This window comes from Calliphora vicina, chromosome 5 (assembly GCF_958450345.1).
Source record: "Calliphora vicina chromosome 5, idCalVici1.1, whole genome shotgun sequence".
In the NCBI taxonomy this organism is placed as follows: Eukaryota; Metazoa; Arthropoda; class Insecta; order Diptera; family Calliphoridae; genus Calliphora; species Calliphora vicina.
In genome coordinates this window covers 40681142-40702063 of record NC_088784.1, presented here as the reverse complement: position 1 = coordinate 40702063, position 20922 = coordinate 40681142, and the positions used below count along the sequence as shown (strand labels likewise).

General features: G+C 33.1%; 1 protein-coding gene across 1 annotated transcript; it reads right to left on the bottom strand.

The window, feature by feature from the left end:
- Positions 1 to 2985: 2985 nt before the first annotated feature.
- L (Lobe) lies at positions 2986 to 20674 on the bottom strand. The gene is made up of 5 exons (XM_065512044.1): positions 20538 to 20674; positions 12801 to 13513; positions 6292 to 6434; positions 3829 to 6186; positions 2986 to 3719 (listed from the first exon to the last, which is right to left on the bottom strand). The coding sequence occupies exons 1-5, from the start codon at positions 20629 to 20631 to the stop codon at positions 2987 to 2989; spliced, it is 4041 nt and encodes a 1346-aa protein (XP_065368116.1). The 5' UTR covers positions 20632 to 20674; the 3' UTR covers position 2986.
- Positions 20675 to 20922: the final 248 nt, after the last annotated feature.

Genomic DNA, 20922 nt, shown 5'->3' with positions numbered 1-20922 from the left:
CTCAGCGTTCTACTATCATGGGCCAAGGAAAACGGTTTGGGTGTTAACCCTGCCAAGACCGAACTGGTTCTTTTCACCAGGAGATATAAAACTCCAGAATTTAAACCTCCACGACTGGATGGTACTTTTCTGAAGTTTTCAAGCGAAGCCAAATATCTTGGCGTAATTTTGGACTCTAAGCTCTCGTGGAAACGTAATGCTGAGAGTCGAATGAAGAAGGCATTATGTGCCTTCTATATATGCAAGAAAACCTTTGGGAAGAGATGGGGTCTTAAACCATACATTGTACACTGGATGTACACCGCGGTCATAAGACCTATTTTGACCTATGGGGCTCTTGTTTGGTGGAGAGTGGTGGACACTAAGACTCACCTCTCTATTCTAAACAAGGTACAAAGATTAGCATGTCTTGCAATTACTGGCTCTATGAATTCCACACCTCAGGCCAGTCTAGAGACGATGCTAAATATAACTCCCCTTGATATATATATCAAATGCATTTCTGCTAAGTCTGCTCTACGACTCAAACAGTCGAGCGGACTGAAGCATGATCGTATTGGTCATGGCACCATCCTACAAAAGATAGGCAGGCCAATCATAGGGAGGGAAACGGATTATATAATACCCACACCGAATTTTGATAGAACATTTAGGATCAGAATACCGACAAGGGATGATTGGGCCGCGAACTCTGTCCTAAGAGATGACGTGATCTCAATCTATACTGATGGTTCAAAGACAGAAAGAGGCACGGGCTCGGGAATCTTCTCAGATGAGCTGGACCTTTTGATGTCTCTTCGATTACCCGATACCTGCACGGTTTTCCAGGCAGAGATTTATGCTATTGATACAGCCGCGAGAAGAATCCGGGAACTGAATCTCGAAAATTCGACCATACATATCTACTTGGACAGCCTGGCATCAATCAAGGCTCTTAACTCCAACGTGATTAGGTCGAAATGTCTTCTCAATTGTATCAAATCATTGGCACAACTGACACAACATCACGTGGAGTTGATATGGGTTCCAGGACATGCGGGCATCCGGGGAAATGAAGTATCTGATGAGTGCGCAACCAACGGGTCGTCCCTGGACGTATCTCTTGCGCAAAGGGATATTCACACTCCCTTGGTGACAGTATCAAAATTGATAGATGAATGGGCTTTGAGCGAGACGGAACTCAGGTGGTCAAATATCATCACTTGTAGAATATCCAGAATGCTCTGGCCCAATCTGACAGAGGATAGAACTAAGACTCTTTTGTCTCTTAGTAGGAATTCGATTAGACTTCTCACGGGTATAATTACTGGGCACTGCATGATTGGACATATGTCGGAACGTATGGGTTACCCACGTTATGGCTATTGTAGAAGTTGTTTAGATGAAGAGGAGGAGGAATCGGTACAGCACCTTCTATGTGAATGCCCAGCCTTACAAGAGCATAGACTACTACATCTTGGTAGAGCTCTTTTCCATGATCTGGACTGTCTCAGAGATGTGTCACTAGTGAATATGATTGGGTTTATTAGAAGTACCGGCTGGTTCCCATAGGGACCACAGAAATCACATAATAGACGAAACCAGGGAGGGAAACTATTCTCACTTTATGTATGACATTTTCAGCATAAGGGAATAGTACTTCTAAGGGTACCACAATGGGCCGCAAGGCCTCCGAGTGAACTCGCTAACTTGCGAGCAACCCACGTAACCTAAACCTAAAACCTAAGGTATGGCAAAATTTTTAAACTTCAATTTTGAAATGCCTATAACTCGGATATTATAAGAGACAAATAGCACACACGAAATCGGATGAGAAATACAAAAATGGCACGTGTTTAAAAATTTCACATGTCGAAGGTACCCTAATTTGAGCCCCCATAGCGTTACCCCTGGAGTATTTTTAGGGTCCATTTTAGTACTAAAACTCGAATATTCTTTGTCTACGTCAAATTTGATTTCCCGAGCAGTTTAGAAATGCCAGATTTATTTCCAAACAAATTTTCTTTTTCTGCCCATTGTGTAACGTTATCTTGGCACCAACATTTGTTTCTTTAAACAATTTTTTTAAAATTCCGAAATTTTTCACCTATTTTGAAAATTTTCCCGCTTTATCCAGAAATAAAACTGATGAACGAAGGCTAGGAAGCTATGTAATTTGAAATTAAATATAATCCGCAACCAAAAGTGAAATTAGGCTGGTCCGATATTTTTTGACAACAAATCTTAGAGAGGGATATGTTTCTACGATGAATTCTATGCAACTTTTCCATATCATAGTTTTCTAATTCAAACACAATGCATTGCATGGGTAGCGATCATCCGCTTTATTAAATAAAAACAAATCGTTTTAAATAATTTTATTCAGTTGTTTATTTTATTGTTCAAAAGAAATGCAGAAGATATTTAATTACAAAGTGCTTTATAGATTGTTTTTGTATATTTGTTTAGATAATTAAATTTAATAGGTTTTGTAAAAATAATTTTGTTGTTTAAATAAAATTAATGAAAGTTATTTATACAATACAGTTAACGCAATAATAAGAAATAAAAGTAAGAACAGATTTTTAAATTTAACAATTTTCAAACAAAATAAACAATGTCCGACATCTTAGGCTTATCACAATAATACTGGAATGTTTACTAAATTTTATAAATAATTAATATATATTTATGTATGTATGTACTTATTTATGTATATGAGTGTATATATTATATGCTTAAATAGTAACTAACTACATGTATGTACTTTATTTAATTATTGTAATATTTATGTATTTATATGTAAATTATAAGTGAATACTGGTAAAATGCAATCGATAATACTTGAATTCTTTAACTATTTTTATGTATGATTAGATATTAATTTCAATATTTTAAATATAGCTAATTATGAAACTAAGTGTAAATAATTGTATATACTATGAAATGTTTAAGTTAATTTATTTATGTAAATATGAGTACTTTATGGGAATATTTATTTATTTATTTATGTATTTTCATCTCTGACATGCTCACTAGACTTCTTCTCTATAGCATCTTCGGTTTTATTCGACACTTTATCATCCAACTGATGGTTATTGTTGTTGTTATTCTCATTTACCTTTTCCACCTCAATGTATTCATCTTCATCGGCAACGTTGGAATTAACATCAGTTTCAATTACTTCCTGTTTCACTTCATTCAACCTTTCGACAGACTTCTCCGATTTCATACTATTTAAAGCAACTTCTTTATTGGTCAATTGTTCTTGTTCATTTTTAACTGCTGCTGGAGATTTTCGCAGATCATGATCGATTTGATGGTGATCTAGCTCAGCACGGAAGTAGTATTTTTCGGGACATAAATTGCAATCGTAAGGCTTTGAGTTGATACCATGCTCGAGCATATGATTAAGTAGACCACTAGGAGCAGTAAAGACCGCCGAACAGATGTAACAGTTGAAGCCACGATCCTCGCAACCGGCAAAGGTGTGCTCGACCAAGTGTTCTTGAAGTTTTTGAGCATGTGGTAAAATCATTTTGCAAAGATTACAGCGATTTTCAATAAATTGCCTTAATTCGGCGGGTCGTTCAAAGTGTTCGCGTTGCTTGAACTTTGCATTGAGATTATGTTTGCGACAGCATTTCTCACATACCTTGGCTTCAGTGGGTGAATTGGTAATGGGTTCCAAGCAAAGAGCACAAACGTTTTCCTGAACAGTTGAGTTTTTTACATGAAATCTAAAGAGAAAATGTAAGGAAATTGAAAACATAAATGATTAATAAATTAACTCACAACTCAAAGCGGTTAAAAATAAATAGTGTGTTTAAATAAAATGTTAGTACTTACTTTGCATGCAGACCAATCTCGAATTCCGAATGTAAAGACTGGCGACAGCATATACACTGTACTGGCATTTGACCTTCTGTATTGTGCTCGGACAAATGAGCTTTGTAAGCACTAACATCAGCTAACGCCTTAGAACAGTGCGAGCATCTTCCGGATTGACCCACCTTGGAATGTTGCAATTTGTGTTCGGCCAAAATGGCTGGCGATGGAAATATTTCATCACATATCAAACACTTGTGTTTGCCGGTAGAATTGTGACATGTTTTCATATGATGTTCCAACTCGCTCCTGGACTTAAAGTTGCCCGAACAGTAGGCACACTTCAAACTAACCCCCGTCTTAAGATTGTGAACAATCTTGCGATGCGAATGAACTTCTGACTCTGTACGAAAATCGTTTCGCTCGCAAATGCCACAACTGAAGCCAGTATTATTTATTGGGGAAGCTGGCAATTCTGTTCGATGGATGCTGTCGTGAGCTCCTGTTGTTGGCTGTTTGGGACTTATGAAATAATTTCCAGTTGTTTTATTATTTTCCTGATGATGTTGTTGTTGTTGCTGTTGTTGTTGGTACATTTCCATGACAGTGCGATTAGTATCGAAATATCTCTGTGACAACCCGTACATCAGAGCAGAGTGTTTCATGGCATTCGTATCAATTTGCAGAGGATTATAAAATTTGTTTGGCGTGGTATTGGGAAATAGACCCTTGTTGAGATGGGAGGCAAATGCCATGTTGTAATCCAAGATACTGTTGTTATTATTTTGTGGGGCCAGCGGCATTAATGGTGACTTGCCGAATAGGGCATTCACATACAAAGAGTTCATGGGAGATATAGCATTTGGATTGGGGACCGGTGATGTGTGCTCTTCAGCCACAGTTTGTGGTGGAGCCGGAGGTGGTGGTCTTTCCAAGCCACCATGATGTGTTTGCATATGGCGATCGAGTAAAAATTCAACATGGAAAGTTTCGGGGCAGGAGGGACAACGGAATTGTCTAGCATGGGCTGCCAAATGAAATTGCATTTCCAAGTCAGAGGAACATACCGTACGACAAAACATGCACTGCAAAGAATTAACCGGAGCAGGAGTATTATTTACAGCTTGATGACGTGTCTTGACATGTATGTTAAAATCACTCTCCGTCCTAAAGACATCCATACAGGCGGAGCATCTTAGGATTTTGGTTTCCGCTGAGTGTGTACAAGCAAAATGTACTTGTATGGCCACTTTCGATTCAAACATTTCACTGCAAAGACCACATTTGAACATTGTTATGGCATGATGATCCAAAAGATGTTTTTGTAATTCCTCTGGCTTGCCAAAGTTCTTTTGGCAGTTTCCCGAACAATTATACTCAGAATTGGTTATTAGAAAATGTGATATAACATGTCTTTCATACTCTGCATGTTCTCTTAATAGCAGGCCACAATGGTGACACACTAAATTGAGACCCTGGGCAATATGGGTCTTCAAATGATTGCGGAATGACTCAAAATCAGGCAAACCTGCATTGCATTGGTTGCAAAAGAATAAACCGGGCTTTTCTGCGGCAGGAAAACTTTCTTGGGGAGAATTTTGTGGGGTATTTGTAGGTGTCATTGATCTACGATTATTTTGGCTTAGATCTGTTGGTTCATCTTCACTTTGACGTGTTATTGCTTCTACTGATTTAGGACTTGACAAATTTTGTTCCTCTTTAATGATGTTCTCCTCTGCACTGGCCGCACTCCTTAGAGGAGGTCCAGTTAACAAACGTGGACTGAAAGTACCCGACGCAGCTAAACGATTGAAATGCTCAAAGTATGAATTAGGACTGGTCAAACGATCCAAATGAGCAGAGCGCATATGCTGAAACATGGCAGCAATGTTGGGAAATTTCATGGTGCAATATTCACACGACAGCTGGAAAGTATGATTCTCCGCCGGTTGACTGTTATTTGTGGAAGGAGGTGTCATAGAATGTGCCAATTCTTTTTCATGCTGAGTTTGTAGATGATTATTTAATTGTTCCACTGCAGTAAAATCGGACTTAGAGCAAAATGTGCACTTTAGCATATTCGATGATGAAGAACGACCACGCTTTGGGTAATCCAGGCGATTTGGGCTCTGTTCGGCTGCTCCAGCCAAACCGTAACGTCTTTTCTGTAAACTACCATTGCTAGAAGCCGAACCGGTAGAACGTGGACTGTAATTCAGGGCTTGAGGATTGCCTCCAGCCGCTAAAAGAGCTGCCTGTTTTTTGTGATTTTGCATATGAGATGTAAGGGCGGCAGCTGTGTTGTAGCCTCGATTGCAAATGGTACATTGGAATGGTTTTTGGTTATCATGGGTTTTCATATGGATCTTTAAATGATCGCTAAAGGAAGAAGTAAATTTATGATAGTTTCAGAATAGAGTTATGATGGAGTTGAGTAGAAAAACTGAATATGTGAAATGTAAAATGTTTTTTTTTAATATTTACCTTCTTGAAAAGGCCGCCTCACAATGAGGACAACGATAGCGACGATCGCCTGTATGTAATTTAGTATGACGATCACGAGAACGCTTGTGCTTAAAGAGACGAGCACAATATTCACATTTAAAAGGCAAGTGTTCAGCATGACTCTGTAATTAAAAAAAATAATAGGAGTTGGTTATTATTTTTCTTATACAAACATTATTTAGTTGCAAATAATAAATTAAACATAAAAAAATAACAGAGTAAGGTTATGGTTTTTTTAAGTCCTAAATAAATTTGGTCTTTTAGCGATGCTTTTACAAAGTTATTTTTCTATGATTTTTTTATATATAGCCAATAAGTACTGATAGTGATGCTTTAATATTAAAATTCACAAATGTACCTCAAAATAAATTATGAATGTATTGTGTTTTATCATTTCGTAGTGTCAATACAATTCTCAAATTGCTGTTAATCATTATGCCGAATGAGGAATTCATATTATGCCGACTGACTGTTACAATTCTGTATTCATTTATTGAGGTAAAAACACCTCTTTGGTGACAAAGATATTGAAAATATTTTAATACTCTAAATACAAGAAATACAAACTGTATTTCATCACTTAAATGTGGCAACCATAAATATTTTAAAAATTCTTTAGTCAAACTTCAAGTATTTGTAATGGTTTTGGTTAGTGTTTCAACTCCAAACAGTTGATGAAACTTTTAAATTGTTTTTAAGTATCAAACGAACGAACCAACAAACACGTTGTTGGCTCCTTTAAGATTTTTATCAGAATGCGCAAATTTTTAGTAACAACTTTTGATGTTGTCGCTTGTCATCATACCGCACGTTCTGATTTTTCTTCTTTTTCATCATCGCCATCACTTTAAAGTCGTTTGTTCTGGTTGATATGTATGCACACTACAACAAAATGTGGCATATTGCAAATATTTGGCACAAAATCATAACATACTCGAAAGACTGTAAATAGTTTTGAAATAGATTTTAAAATTCGACATCCTAAGTCAGTTGAACCTTTTGGATAACATAGATGCTCTACACAATTAACGTTTAAAGTTATATTACTTAGAGATACTTGAGTGACAATTGTCTTCACGCTAGATTACCTGGGATGTTCAAAGTAACCAATAGTCTTCTCTCTGCACTACAAAGATCACATACATGTCAAATGACAAAAAATATATACATTGGAGTGAGCCAAGTGATCAGACATTGGTGACAATTATCGTCTATAAGTGACATATTTACTACTTGCTTATCTGCAGGATTATTACGAGATGAAAATTAAGGTTGGATGCTACTTTACAGCTCGATCAAAGTATTGATGATTTTAAAAGTCAAGTCATAAGATAGAAGCTATAAAGATTATGGCATTAAGCCAGTAATCATTCCAAAATTGATCTTCGTTTTCTCAGAAGATCAATTTTAATTTTAAAACATTTACTTTTAAATTCCTGGTATAATTTAAAGAGTCCTAACCGCTGGGAACTAGGGTTCTATAGCTGAAACAAAAATTAGACTTTTTCCGTTTTTAAAAAAGTCGACTTTTCGAACTTTCGAACTTTCGACTTTTTATTTAATCGACTTTTTCCGATTATTTTCGAATTTTTTCAGCTTTTTACCATTTCTTGTAAAAAATATATGGTTTCTACATTTATTGATGTGCCTTTTGTAATGTTTAGCAATAAAAATGAAATTTATCACTGCAATAATAGTTAGAAGAATGTTGTAAGAATTTTGTGTAGAAAAAGCTTTATTTTATAAATATTTATTTATTATTTACATATATTAGCAACAACAAAAAAATGCAAGTGTACTAAATTGCAATATTGCAATTAAATATTTTTTTTTTAACAATCTAAAAAGTCGACTTTTATCGACTATTCGACTTTGGGATATCATAATCGATTGTTCGACTTTTTCCCGACCAAAAAGTCGATTTCGACTTTTTTCAGGAAAAAGTCTATTGTTCGAACAATCGACATATAGAACCCTACTAGGAACACTGTTCTGTATTTTTTGGACATTGAGCGATCCATAATTAATTATTTTATGTTTCTGCATATAAATAAATGAGCATATTTTTAATATGTTTAGGTCATATTTTGATTCTTTTGAATCATATTTTAGGAGCATATTTCCAATAATAAATGCATGAAAATCCGTTAACATAATTTTACTACGGGTACAACATTTGTCAAACAATGTAGGTGTAAAGGGTGTAAATAAGTCGACCATTGTGTCCTACACTCGTGATATCTCATAACTTAAGTATTTATGTATTGTAGTGAAAAACAAGAGAAGGCGGTGGTGGGTAAACTTTTTATAGTCATACACACATAATTATAATGATTTGTTTGTTTAAACTTTTAAAAACAGTTTAAAAAACCATAATCAACACACAATAATTCTTTGGGCTTAAAAGACAACAGCAGATATATAAAATTTGTACTTGTTATAAGAGCGTTACATACAGCAGAAACTGACTGATTGTATGCATACAAATGGGCTAATTTTGGTATAGAATCTTTAGTTTTATTGTACCTAAACTACGTCTGTAAGTCTGTCTGTCCGTCCGTCTGAATGTCTGCTAAACTGAACGGTATGAATTGTTGGGTAAAAAAGGAGTTTGGCAGTATTTGGTAACAACCCAAGCACACACTCACTACTCACTCACTCGATTTTAAAACGCTGACGCTTAAAAGTTAACATATCAAAGCGTTTTAACCGCTTGTACAAGTAGATACAAATAGATGCATATGTATGTATGTACCTACATATATGTACATATTTTGTATACATTTGTGTATATGAATATTTGCGGTAATCATCTAAAACTGTGATGATTCCCTGTTGATGATTATGATGATGACAAAGTATTAGAATGTTCTTTTTGTTTTTATTATATGTATTATTTTCGCTGTTTTTATTATTGTTGTTGCAAGCATTTAGCCACCTACGGTCGTTGGTTAGTAGCCATTTATCACATTAAAGTAAGTATCATTCATTCTCCAATCTCGACGAGATGTTTTGGTATGCAGAGGTCGTTTGGTAGCCGCAATTATTAAATAAATTTTACTCTGTTCCAAATGCTTCTTTTTTTAGTTTTTATATTTTTTTATTATTAGTATGCTCAAACAGTTTTCTAAGAACAATATGTGTATGTTTGTGTATCTATGTTTTTTTGTTGTTTATTTAATAAGCTGGAAATGCAAGTGCACTTGGATGTGTAGTGATGAGATGTCTGGGGCTATTTTAACTTGTTTTGCAAAATACGCTAATTGCATAAAAGAGTCCAAAATGTTTTATTACACTCGTACACATTTATTCTGGTAAGTCACAAATACACTTTTTGATTAACATCTAAATGAGTCTACATACTCATCTAAGTGAAATGCGTATAATTTATTTAAACACATTCAGTTGTGCATTTGGATAAAAATGAGTAAAAAAATTTCAAAATAAAAAACGTTAACAAATAAAACCAAACAACATATGAGTTTTAACAAATCGAGGAATGTGATGTAGAATTAAAAAAAATATATTTTATTTGAACTTTGAGATAAAAATAGGATTCTTAATATCCCGAACATTTTCCAATACCGGGAAATATTAAAAAAAATCGGGAATTACGCATTTTAGAAAAAAATGCGAAGGAGAACTTTTGAAAATCGGAATTTATGAAAACAAATTTAAACCAGTACTATTGTCATTATTTTCTCTAAATATGAATATCCTTTGAAGTTTTAATGTTAAACAATTTCTGTTGCACATACAAATTTCAATGTTTTCGTCACACAGAGAAAATTGTTTTAGTTGTGATAACAGAATTTATCGCTAATCAAATGATTCAGTCTAGATGACTGAATTTTTCTTTTGTGCTGTCAAATTTTAGATGGAATCACAAAAAATTAGGATACATACATTTTAGTTCTTCAATGTCAACTGAGTTTCTGTTGCTGGTATAGAAAACTCTATGAATATAATCTAACCATCTACTGGCAACAAATCACAACAAATATCTTTTATCTGTGCGGATTATTACTGTAATTTTCAGAATGAAACTTATAAAGAAATTCTCAAATTTCCCGAAAAATTCTAAAAAATATTCCCGGTACTTCCCCGATAATAAACATACTGTAAAAAAAATCAATTTTTAATTTTTGACAGTGGTGGCAAGCAGCGTTTGCTGCAGGTATGGAATGCCTCTTCGGTATCCAATGACCGTCCATGCGCGGTGTAGAGCCGCACCCTACACAAGGTGTCTCCGTTTTCCAAAAGCTGAACATGGAGAATCTAGGTGGCCTCCGGACATGTATTTTTGCCTATCAACTACAAGGGGCTCTGTTGTATGATGTTCTGTATTCTCCCCATTAATTATATTTCTTTACAGATGGAAAATAAATTAAACAAAATAAATAATGAATCTAAATCGATATGGTCGCTATGGACCTTACTGAACCTGTAGTAGGATCTCAAGATCCTAAATCTCTTACAGAAGAAATATATGATACCTTGGTGTTGGGAGACTCTTGTCCCGAATCAACTTGGGTATCTATCATAACAGATGAGGAAGATGTTTTGCTGGATCCAACACCTAACGAACAAGCCTCTACATCTGCCATTGCGCAACAGACACAAAACGTGAACAATAGACCAAAATGATGTGGGGTTGCACGGAAATATCTAAATCTCTAAATGGAGCCAAGAATGGCCATCGAGGAGGCATGAATAATGTGCCTAAAGCCGATGAAAGAAGTTCGGAGTGACCCCTGGAAGAGAGAGGATTTTCCTGAGAAACCGAATACCCCCAAAAGAGTAGCTAGTGGTAGGGTGAATACCACCCTACAAAACTAAAATTTTGGTTTGGCGATATGGCGATACAAATTGGATTTTCTGGCAATTTAGAAACATTTCATATAAAAATTGAAAAACTGATGATATTTTTTGCTTTATTCGCCTAATGTTACATTTCTTAAGTATTTAAATCTTTTGTTGCCAATTAAATTTTCTGAATTTATTTGAAATTGAGGTCTGTGTGAAAGGCTAACTCTAAATTATATTTAACATTCTCACACCGATTATCACGATGTCTGGTTATGTAGTTGTAGGTTACTTATAACTTGTACTTTCGGTTAAAATGAATTTTGTATGAAAACTGTCAGTATAACTTTAGGTTAAAACATAACTATACATTGTAAGAAACAAATTTAACAAATTAAACATTGGCGATTACCAACATACAATTTGGCGATCAATGTGATATAAATCCGAAAACCCTGCTCACTATTGGCAGTACCATTCTACGATTCTTAGAAGCCGACATTACTCAAGTAATTTGTGAGATACAGGCCGATATTTGAATGAAATTGAATGACTGACAAATGTCAGAGATTTATGTTTCGGATCATAATTAAGATTCCGACACATAATTCTATTTTAAGGGTTTTATTGAAAATTTAAACAATTCTCTAAATGCATCACCCTGTCTCCATTTATTAGTGTTATTGCATTGTAATGCCAAAATTGTCAGGGCTTCAACTCAGAAATCGATTTTGAAAACGAATTGTGTTAAAGCCGAAAAAGCTGTATTTTGGAAGGAACACACTAGTTAAAGCAAGTAAGAGAGCTATAATTATAAATAGTACTTCAAAAAAAAAAAAAAATTTAAATGATTTTAGGTAAACAAAATTTATTTTTTTTTCCAAAGTTGTTGGAAAAATTTTTTTTTCGAAAATTTTGGTGCAAAAAAAAATTCGGGTTAAAATATATTTTTTCCGATTTTGACCCATTGTACGTCGTTACAAAGGTCTTTGAAATATCTATCATTAGATATCCATATTGTATATATTAATGACTTAGTAATCCAGATATAGGTCAAAAATAGGTCAAAAATCGAGGTTTTCCTACTTTTTTCCTTATATCTCAGCCACTTGTGGACCGATTCGGAAAATTATATTGTTGAAATTACAAACAGAATGACAAACTTATATATAACCTTCCCACGAAGGTGAAGGGTATAAAAATCATACTTGAAATAGAAGGAAATTCATTTATTATTCACTTTAGAAACTCTCAATTTCGTGTGAGCTTATGTTCACTTCGAAAGTTGTAAATAATTGGGTTCATATAAAAAAACACTTTTAGGTGGCATTACACTTGACATATTTTCGATAATCTTGTAATCATTTGTAGATTTTTTTTTTAATTTTAAGTTTATTACATCAAAATATTTTAGGTACGTTGTATAATTTGATGAGTGTGGTTTTTGACAGCAGACTAAGGTTTTAAGAAATATTTTAAATTTCCTCAACTAGAAAAGAGCACCCATCTACTTATTTTACATGTCCCATTGAAATATTAAGTCTTCAAAATACAAATTATTAATAATACCGCCATCAAAACAACCCCATTAAATAATTATTAACGCATTAACAACTTTAATGAACATAAACTTTTGATGAAGACACCCCATTTAAAGACATAAACAAATTCCTTTAACTTACCTGTTCATGTTTTTTCAAATAACCAAGACGCGGAAATGATTTATCACAGAATTGACATTGATAGGATCCGTCGGCACTGGCAGCATTGTTACCACTTTTAATGCCATCTCCTGTCAACTTATCAAACTTGACTGCATTTGTTGTTACACCACCGCCACCACCAACACCAGGAGCAGCACCGGCAGCAGTAGTAGTAGTAGTCGTAACACCGACGCTATTGGCACCATTACCAACCGTTGAATCCCTATCGATTTTACGTAATTTTGAAGGAATTCTTAAGGCATGTTCAGCATAACGATGATGACGACCATGACGTTTAAGTTGATGGTGCTGATGATGATGAAGATGATGTTCATCGCCACTTTCGTGAATATTTGCGGTTGTCTTATTGTCTGCAACAATTGTGTCGTTGTTGTCTTCGCACAATTTTGTATCATTTTTGTGAATCCTTTCGTTGTCATTGTCATTGGCGTTGTCTTCATAGTCAGCGCCATCCAAAGTGCCATTGGTTTTTTGTCTTTGCAGACGTTGTGTCTGTAGGGCCAACGATGCTGTGTCTTCTTCATAAGCAGCCGAATTGGGGAATGGTGGCAAATGTGGTGGCACAACTAAATGCTGATGGTGGTGATGATGATGATGTAAAGAATTTGGTGTGATTGTACCATCTGATATCGAAGGTGAATAACTTGACGATGTATGTGTCGAGTACATGTCTAAAAGAAGAAAAAAACAAACAAACAACAATAATTAAAACTAAAATTCTATGGAATCATTTAAATTAAAATTAGTCATCTATTTGTTCTACTTAATAATAGTTATAAGTAGCTCTCACAGACTCACTAACTAAATGCGTAGGTGGTGTCAGTTAAAGTGTCTGTTGGTGGTGTGTTAACATCCTTATTATCATCATGCAATAACAGGAAATGGTTCCTCTATTAAATGTGATGAGTTGCAATGTGAATGATACATTAAGATCTGTTACCACAGCTACAAATGAACACAGATAGATAGTTAGAGTAAGTACAGCTAATTTAATTAATCTGATCTTGTGTTATGGGTCGTTCGTTGTGTGATCCATTTCTATTAAAAACTTTAAATACTTGTGAGAGCCGCCATATACATAATCAAGACACTTAGAGTGTGTCATACAGACAAAGAAAAGCCTCCCTCCCAACTACATCATCACACTCATTCACAGTCATGCAAAGTAATAATTCTTTATTTTACGATTAAAACCTCCGTTTTAATTCTACATTTTAATTAGAATTTGTTAAACTGATACTCTGGCCACAAGCTTGCTGTTCGTTGTCATTTGATGTAGATCATCCTCATCCTCGTCATTATGATTGTAAGAAGGCTAGACGCCCCAATATTATTTCAATTGTTGGCTCATTTAACGAGGGAAACTACAAATTAATTTTAATTGGCATCGGTTACTGTTTATTTTTCTTGAGTGTGAAAGTAAGTATGTAACTTGGTTCTAAATTGTCTGTGTGATCTTGTAATTAGTTGTTTTTTTTAGTTTTATTTTATTTTGCTTGTAAATTTGTTTCAATCTGTACAGTGTTAATTGCTGTCAGTTTCAGCTTTATTATGAGTATTATTGTATTTAGTTGTTTGTTTGTAAAGCATTAGGGTTAAAGGTCTGCGAAAGTTTTGACTCAATTTATTTTTAATCTGAACTTTTATAACCCCATTTTGTTTTTATTCGTTTAAATGGGTTGTTGACCATACATCATACAAAATCAAAACATTACATGTAGGTATTTATTAGTAAATAATTAAGTTTATACATTTTAATTCAAATGTCTTTTTCATCGAAAATATCATGTTCTGAAGGGAAGTAAATTAATTTCTGGTATATGACAACAACAAACATTTGCAATGTAATGGATATAGTAAGTTTGTGCCGAAGTTTTTTTATTATTTATATTCATTGTTTTTTTTGGATTTTTTTTTATTTATATTCATTGTTATTATATCAAACATTTGGACGGATTTAAATTCTAAGCAGCTGATATAAAAAGCTCTTTCGATACAAATATTCAAGTATGAGAAAAGTGCTGAGTAGTAGAGGACGATGAATTTACTTACAAACTTTTCCAGAATCAATTACACATAATGATACTATCAAAAATCATTCGAGCTTTTATGTATTGAAATTCGGTATAATTCAAGAAGTTTAGTCTAAAACTTACTAATGACTCATTCATAATTTTATCAAACGTTAAATTGAATTATAAATCTTTATTTTCTTTCTATAAATTTGACATGATTAGTGCTTAGCTTAGTATGCAAACGTGCTAAGTTCACATTTTATGAAAATTGTGATTTTATTACAAAACGTTAGATATGCAAAAATGCTAAGTCCATTTTATATTGTCAAAATTATAAAATTATTATCTCAATCAAAAGCTAAACTTAATATATTTAATAATGTATTAAACATCATTAATCTTGTTTTAATTATTGGTTTATTAATTAAATTTTAACAAAAGAACGTAAATTAAAAATTGTTTAAGAAATATTTGATCATACCGAAATTTGTTATCATCTTGACTACTGATATTTATAATTGTTGCTCCTTTGCTTTTTGAGTGCAACTTTAGTATCAACAGAGTCTTTAAATCAAATAATGGAGTTAACAGTAATAGAAAATTAGCTATTACCCAAAAACGGATTTACCCTGCAAATAATACTGGACTACGTGATCCATTTTAGATGAAATGGATTAATAATGGACTAATTACAGCATGGTTCAATGTAATTCAAGCATGGACTATGTTATTGTTAAACAAGAGCTTGTAGTTAAACGACATATTTTCGTGTTAATATGATTGCTAAGCTATTTTTTTTTTCGTGTTAACACGATTGCAAAACTAATCCACTGGGGTGGTCCATAGAGTAGTTTTAAGACTACTCCGCTGGGTTTTATAGTCCAGCCCTAGGACATCGTAATATTAAATAGACCATGTCCTTTATGGGGTATATTTTACACGTGTGTATGTATTATTTGCAGGGTATAAGTCCCCAACGCACTTGTTCTAAGGAGTGAGATCGAAAAATTCTTAACATACATATATGTTTATAAAAAAGAAACCACTAAACTTACAGCTTTAATTTTTTTTTTATTTGATTGAAATTATTATTACAATTTACAAAAAAAATTATTTTTATAGTTTTAATCACTAGTGATGAAATTTTGAACCTTTTTCGGAAACCCTTCCATTAACGTTTTTATAGTGCTTTCTGTCACTTTGCTCGAACATGTAGTCCATCTCCGTTTAAAATCTACCACACTTTTGGACACCTTTTTTGTACTCTTCAATTCTCTTTTAACAAGAGCCCAATATCTCTCCACTGGTCTTAGCTCCGGGCAGTTCGGAGGATTTGCCTCTCTTGGTACAAATACCACATTATTGTTCTTGTACCACTCAAGGGCTTGTTTGCCATAGTGACAGGATGCCAAGTCAGGCCAAAAATAAGTGGACACATTATGAAGTCTTATGAATGGAAGCAGCCTTTTTTGTAAACATTCCTTGATGTAAATTTCGGTATTTATAGAGCCCGTTGTAACAAATGAGTGGCTTCTTTTGCCGCAACTGCATATTGCTTGCCATACCAAGAACTTTCTGGGAAATTTTGTCTGCTTTTGGGTCCTAAACTTTTCTTCAACATTCCCTCGAGCATCAGCAACATAAAATTTTTGACCTGGAAGTTGCGAAAAATCTGCCAGAACATACGTTTCGTCATCCATTATGCAGCAAGAATATTTTTTTATAAAACTTGACTTCAATTTCCGTGCTCTGTTTTTGGCCTCTAAATTTTTAGTAGCGTTCCTGTCAGGAACTTTTTGAGCCTTGTATGTTTTTAAACCTGCATTAGCTTTAACTTTTCGTACCAAATAGTCCGAGCACTGAGCTAACCGGGCTGCTTTCCTACCGGATGTGTTGGGAGCTCTTTTGAAAATGCGTTCTATTTTTTTGGCTTTAGAAACATCATGTGGACCATTCCTTCTACCTGAACCAGGTTTTCTATCAACTGACAAGTTCTCCCGGTACTGTTTAATAACATTGGAAACAGTTTGACGGCAGACCTTTGTATGCTTGGCCAACTTTTTGTAAGACCAAGTTGGGTTTTGTTGAAAATATTTAATAATTTCAGTACGCACTTTTTTCTGGTCACTCATTTTAATCAGATTAACAAAAAAATTAATATAATTGACATTACACATAATAACTGACATGTTTTTCAAAGGTAACTTGATCAAAAAAAAATTCAAATAATACTTGGGTTAAAAAATGTAATGAAAAACGTGTGTTAAGAATTTTTCGATCTCACTCCTTATTATCATTATAAATCATACCAAATAAGTAATAAAAATGCATTGTCTGAGTTCAAAAATATTTAAAACCAAAGATTTTAGAACGTTTATGTCTCTCCTGTAAAATTTGTGAAACAAATTTACAATTTGTAAAATTTAATATTTATTATTATTAATTTTTAGTTAGGAATTAATCGTTCCTGACTACCAGAGACGGCAAATTATAAAGCTATAAAAATTTATTTTTAAACTGGTTTTAACGAGCTCTGTTAACCGACAAACTGGGTTTTTATAAAAACAAAACTAGTTAAAAGGAACGGCAACTATAATTATTTAGGTATTTTAGCGGAAACAACAGTTTGAAGTATTTCGGTAACGATAACGGTATTTGCGGTCTGACAAAAATAATTTATAAAGTTTATAAAAATAAAATATTAGGTGGAATTGGTGGTATTATATGTGGATTTTCATATTTTACAATTGTTTATAAAATAGCGGTAACGGAAATTGCAGCTATTTTGGTAACGGTAAAAAAGCCTGGTTCGACTTATTTTAAAGTTATATCGGATTCTATTTATGACGTTTGGAGGAACTCAAGTTAAAAGTCAACTCATAAACATAAATATTAAAAATTATTTTAAATAGCAACTGAGCCGGAAGAATTCGGGAGAAATTGATGTATGAATCGTGTATGTAAGTTATTTGGGGGCTTCGGAAAGTTGATTTCAACAGACAGACAGACGGACATGGCTTAATCGACTCCGCTATCTATAAGGATACAGAATATATATACTTTATAGGGTCGAAAAATTATATTATGGAAATTAAAAACGGAATGACAAACTTATATATACCCATCTCACGAAGGTGAAGGGTATAAAAATCATACTTGAAATCGAAGGAAATTCATCTATTATTCATTTTAGAAACTCTCAATTTCGTGTGAGCTTATGTTCACTTCGAAAGTTGTAAATAATTGGGTTCATATAAAAAAATACTTTATGGTGGCATTACACTTTGTGATATTTTCATTAAAAAATACCTCAAGAAGAAGATAATGCTGTTTTTTTAGTATTAATATACTCAAAATGTTTGAAATCCATATTCAGACCAAATTTTAAAGCAATTAATTTTTATTTTCATAGTTTTAGAGATAACGGTAATTTCCATTATTTTGGTAACGTTATTTTAGGAATAACGGTGGATTAGCGGTTACGGTAGCCATACTTGATAAAAATAGATTGCAGGGATAGTTATTATATTAAAATGTCACAATTTAAAACACCGTATATTTAGGTTACCATACAAAAAGATTTTTTTCTTGTTGATATGACTGAGAGTGAAGAAGTGGTAAGTCCATTTTTGCAAATTTCAGTTATTAATTGCATATTTAACGTATCAAGAACATCGTATAACTACGTAATTAAACATAAACTAGCCAAGTGTGTTTTTTTTGTCATTTTGAAGGGTCATATATTCTCACAACATTATAGAGTAAACAACCAATTTTTTTGCTTCGAATATGTCGAATTATATACTAACGAGAGTTTTGCTTTACTTCTTTAATTTGCAAAAAAGTGCCACTGAATATGTTCCATCGGTTTCAACGTACGTGAGATGGTTTGTGCGGTTCAGAAGTGGTGATCGCCATCCAAAAAAGTTTGAAGACCAAGCTTAAATTTCAAAACATTTGCGAGCAGCAGTATTCGTCCAAATGTAGGGAAATTGGGTACCATACGAATTGAAGCCGAGAGACCTTGATAGATGATTTAGCATGTCCGAAATGATGCTTGAACGCTATACAAGAAAATCTTTTTGCAGCGAATCATTACTTGCGATGAAAAATTTATCGTTTACGATAACCCGAAGCGTAAGAGATTATGTGAAGCCCAACCAGCCGAATCAAAACCAAATAGCGATAAGATAATTCTCTGTATTTGGTGGGAATAATGCCCATAATTTTTACAAATAGATATCTACTGTATAAAATACCCAGCAGTTACATTTACCTAAAAGGTATCTTGACATTAATTTCAAATCAATATCTATGGTCAAAAATTACCAAATATCTTTACCCCATAAGCAACTAAGCACTGATAGATATCTATTTGTTGAAATTATGGGCATAAAGGGTCATATCTAGGATACGCTTCACTTTGAAACAAAGTATTCGATATGGGCTTGATTCGTTCTTGACCTCAAAAGGTGAGCAGTTCTTTTGGCTCGGAATCCATTTGTTGCCACACGCAGAGAAAAAATATAGTTGTGCATGATTACTGTAACCATTTCAACATAGTCACTGTAACTATTTACATGATTGTGGTAACCATAATATGATTAATTTACGATTCACATGATTGTATCAACCATATATATGGTTACAGTAAACAAGTATATGTTTGTGACAACCATTTTTATGATGAAACATTATATCATAATATGTTGTTTTCAGATTATGATATCCATAATCCGAGAACAACATAATATGGTAAGGCCTTTATCATAAAAGTGGTTATCACAAACATATACTTGTTTACAATGTTGAAATGGTTACAGTAAACATGCACAACTATATTTTTTTCTCTGCGCGCAGAAAGATGGGAAAAGGTTATAGCCAACAATGGCCAATACTTTGAATGAATTTATATTGTACAAATGTTTTAAAATACAAGCTAAACATTTTAAAAAATAATATAAAATATAATAAAATATTTGATAATCTAAAAATGGTTAGTGTATCTGCAATGGATATTAGAAATAGAAATAATATAAAAATTATAGACAAAATTAAAGAACTTGGCATATATGCACTCTAAGCTAACGCTAATTTCAGAACATAAATAATACTGTATTGATGTGTAAACAATTCCTGTAGAATTAAATACATATCGTTACCTTAATATAGAAAGGCCCTAACTCGTGTTTTTTTAAGTCGACATTTTTTGGCTAATTATGATATATGAGCTAATTATGGCATATGAAAAAATGAAAATCTGGGCTTACAAAGAAAAAACAGGAGTTAGGGCCTTTCTATATTAAGGTAACGATATGTCCTGTTGTATGTTGGTTTACGCAGTTAAACAATTTCTTCTGCTAAGTATAATAAATTAAGCAAGCGAGCAAGTTTTTTACAACTAAAATTTAATAAAAGCAGTTTAATTTATTTTTGCAAAAACTCATTTTATCTGAAAGATATTTGATCTCTATTTTATTGTACAATTTGGTTAATATTTTTTTTTTATTATTGCATATGTATTGTATTTAAGAAAACACAATAATAATAATAATGAATATAGAATTTACAACAACAATAATATGTATATTGAATTAAAAAATTCCTTTACTCATTCGGTTGATTAGTAAAAGTTGTGTGTTTAGAGATTGAAAATAAATTATAATTAGTAAATAATTACCGGCATTAACAATTTCCTTGGTTGCTTGAATTTTTTCAATAAGATTTTCTAGTCTTGAACTGGGCCCACGGTATAACATTTTTAAAGCCATCATGGCTTAACACTTTAACACTTGTTTAATAGATGTTTGTATCAATGAATTTTAAAACCGTTTAATTATTTTTTTCTAAAACACATTTGTTTAGTTTTAAAATTTGTTTGTAACAATTATATATTTTTTTAGGTAAACTACAACACATTTAGTGTCCTTTTACACTTGTACACATTTTGGAATCATACACAATTATTAATTTTATTCATAATTATTCTATAAATATTTTATTTCTTTTATTTATTTTGTTTATAACGCAAACTTTTTTACGTCCATATAGAATGAGCACCAATG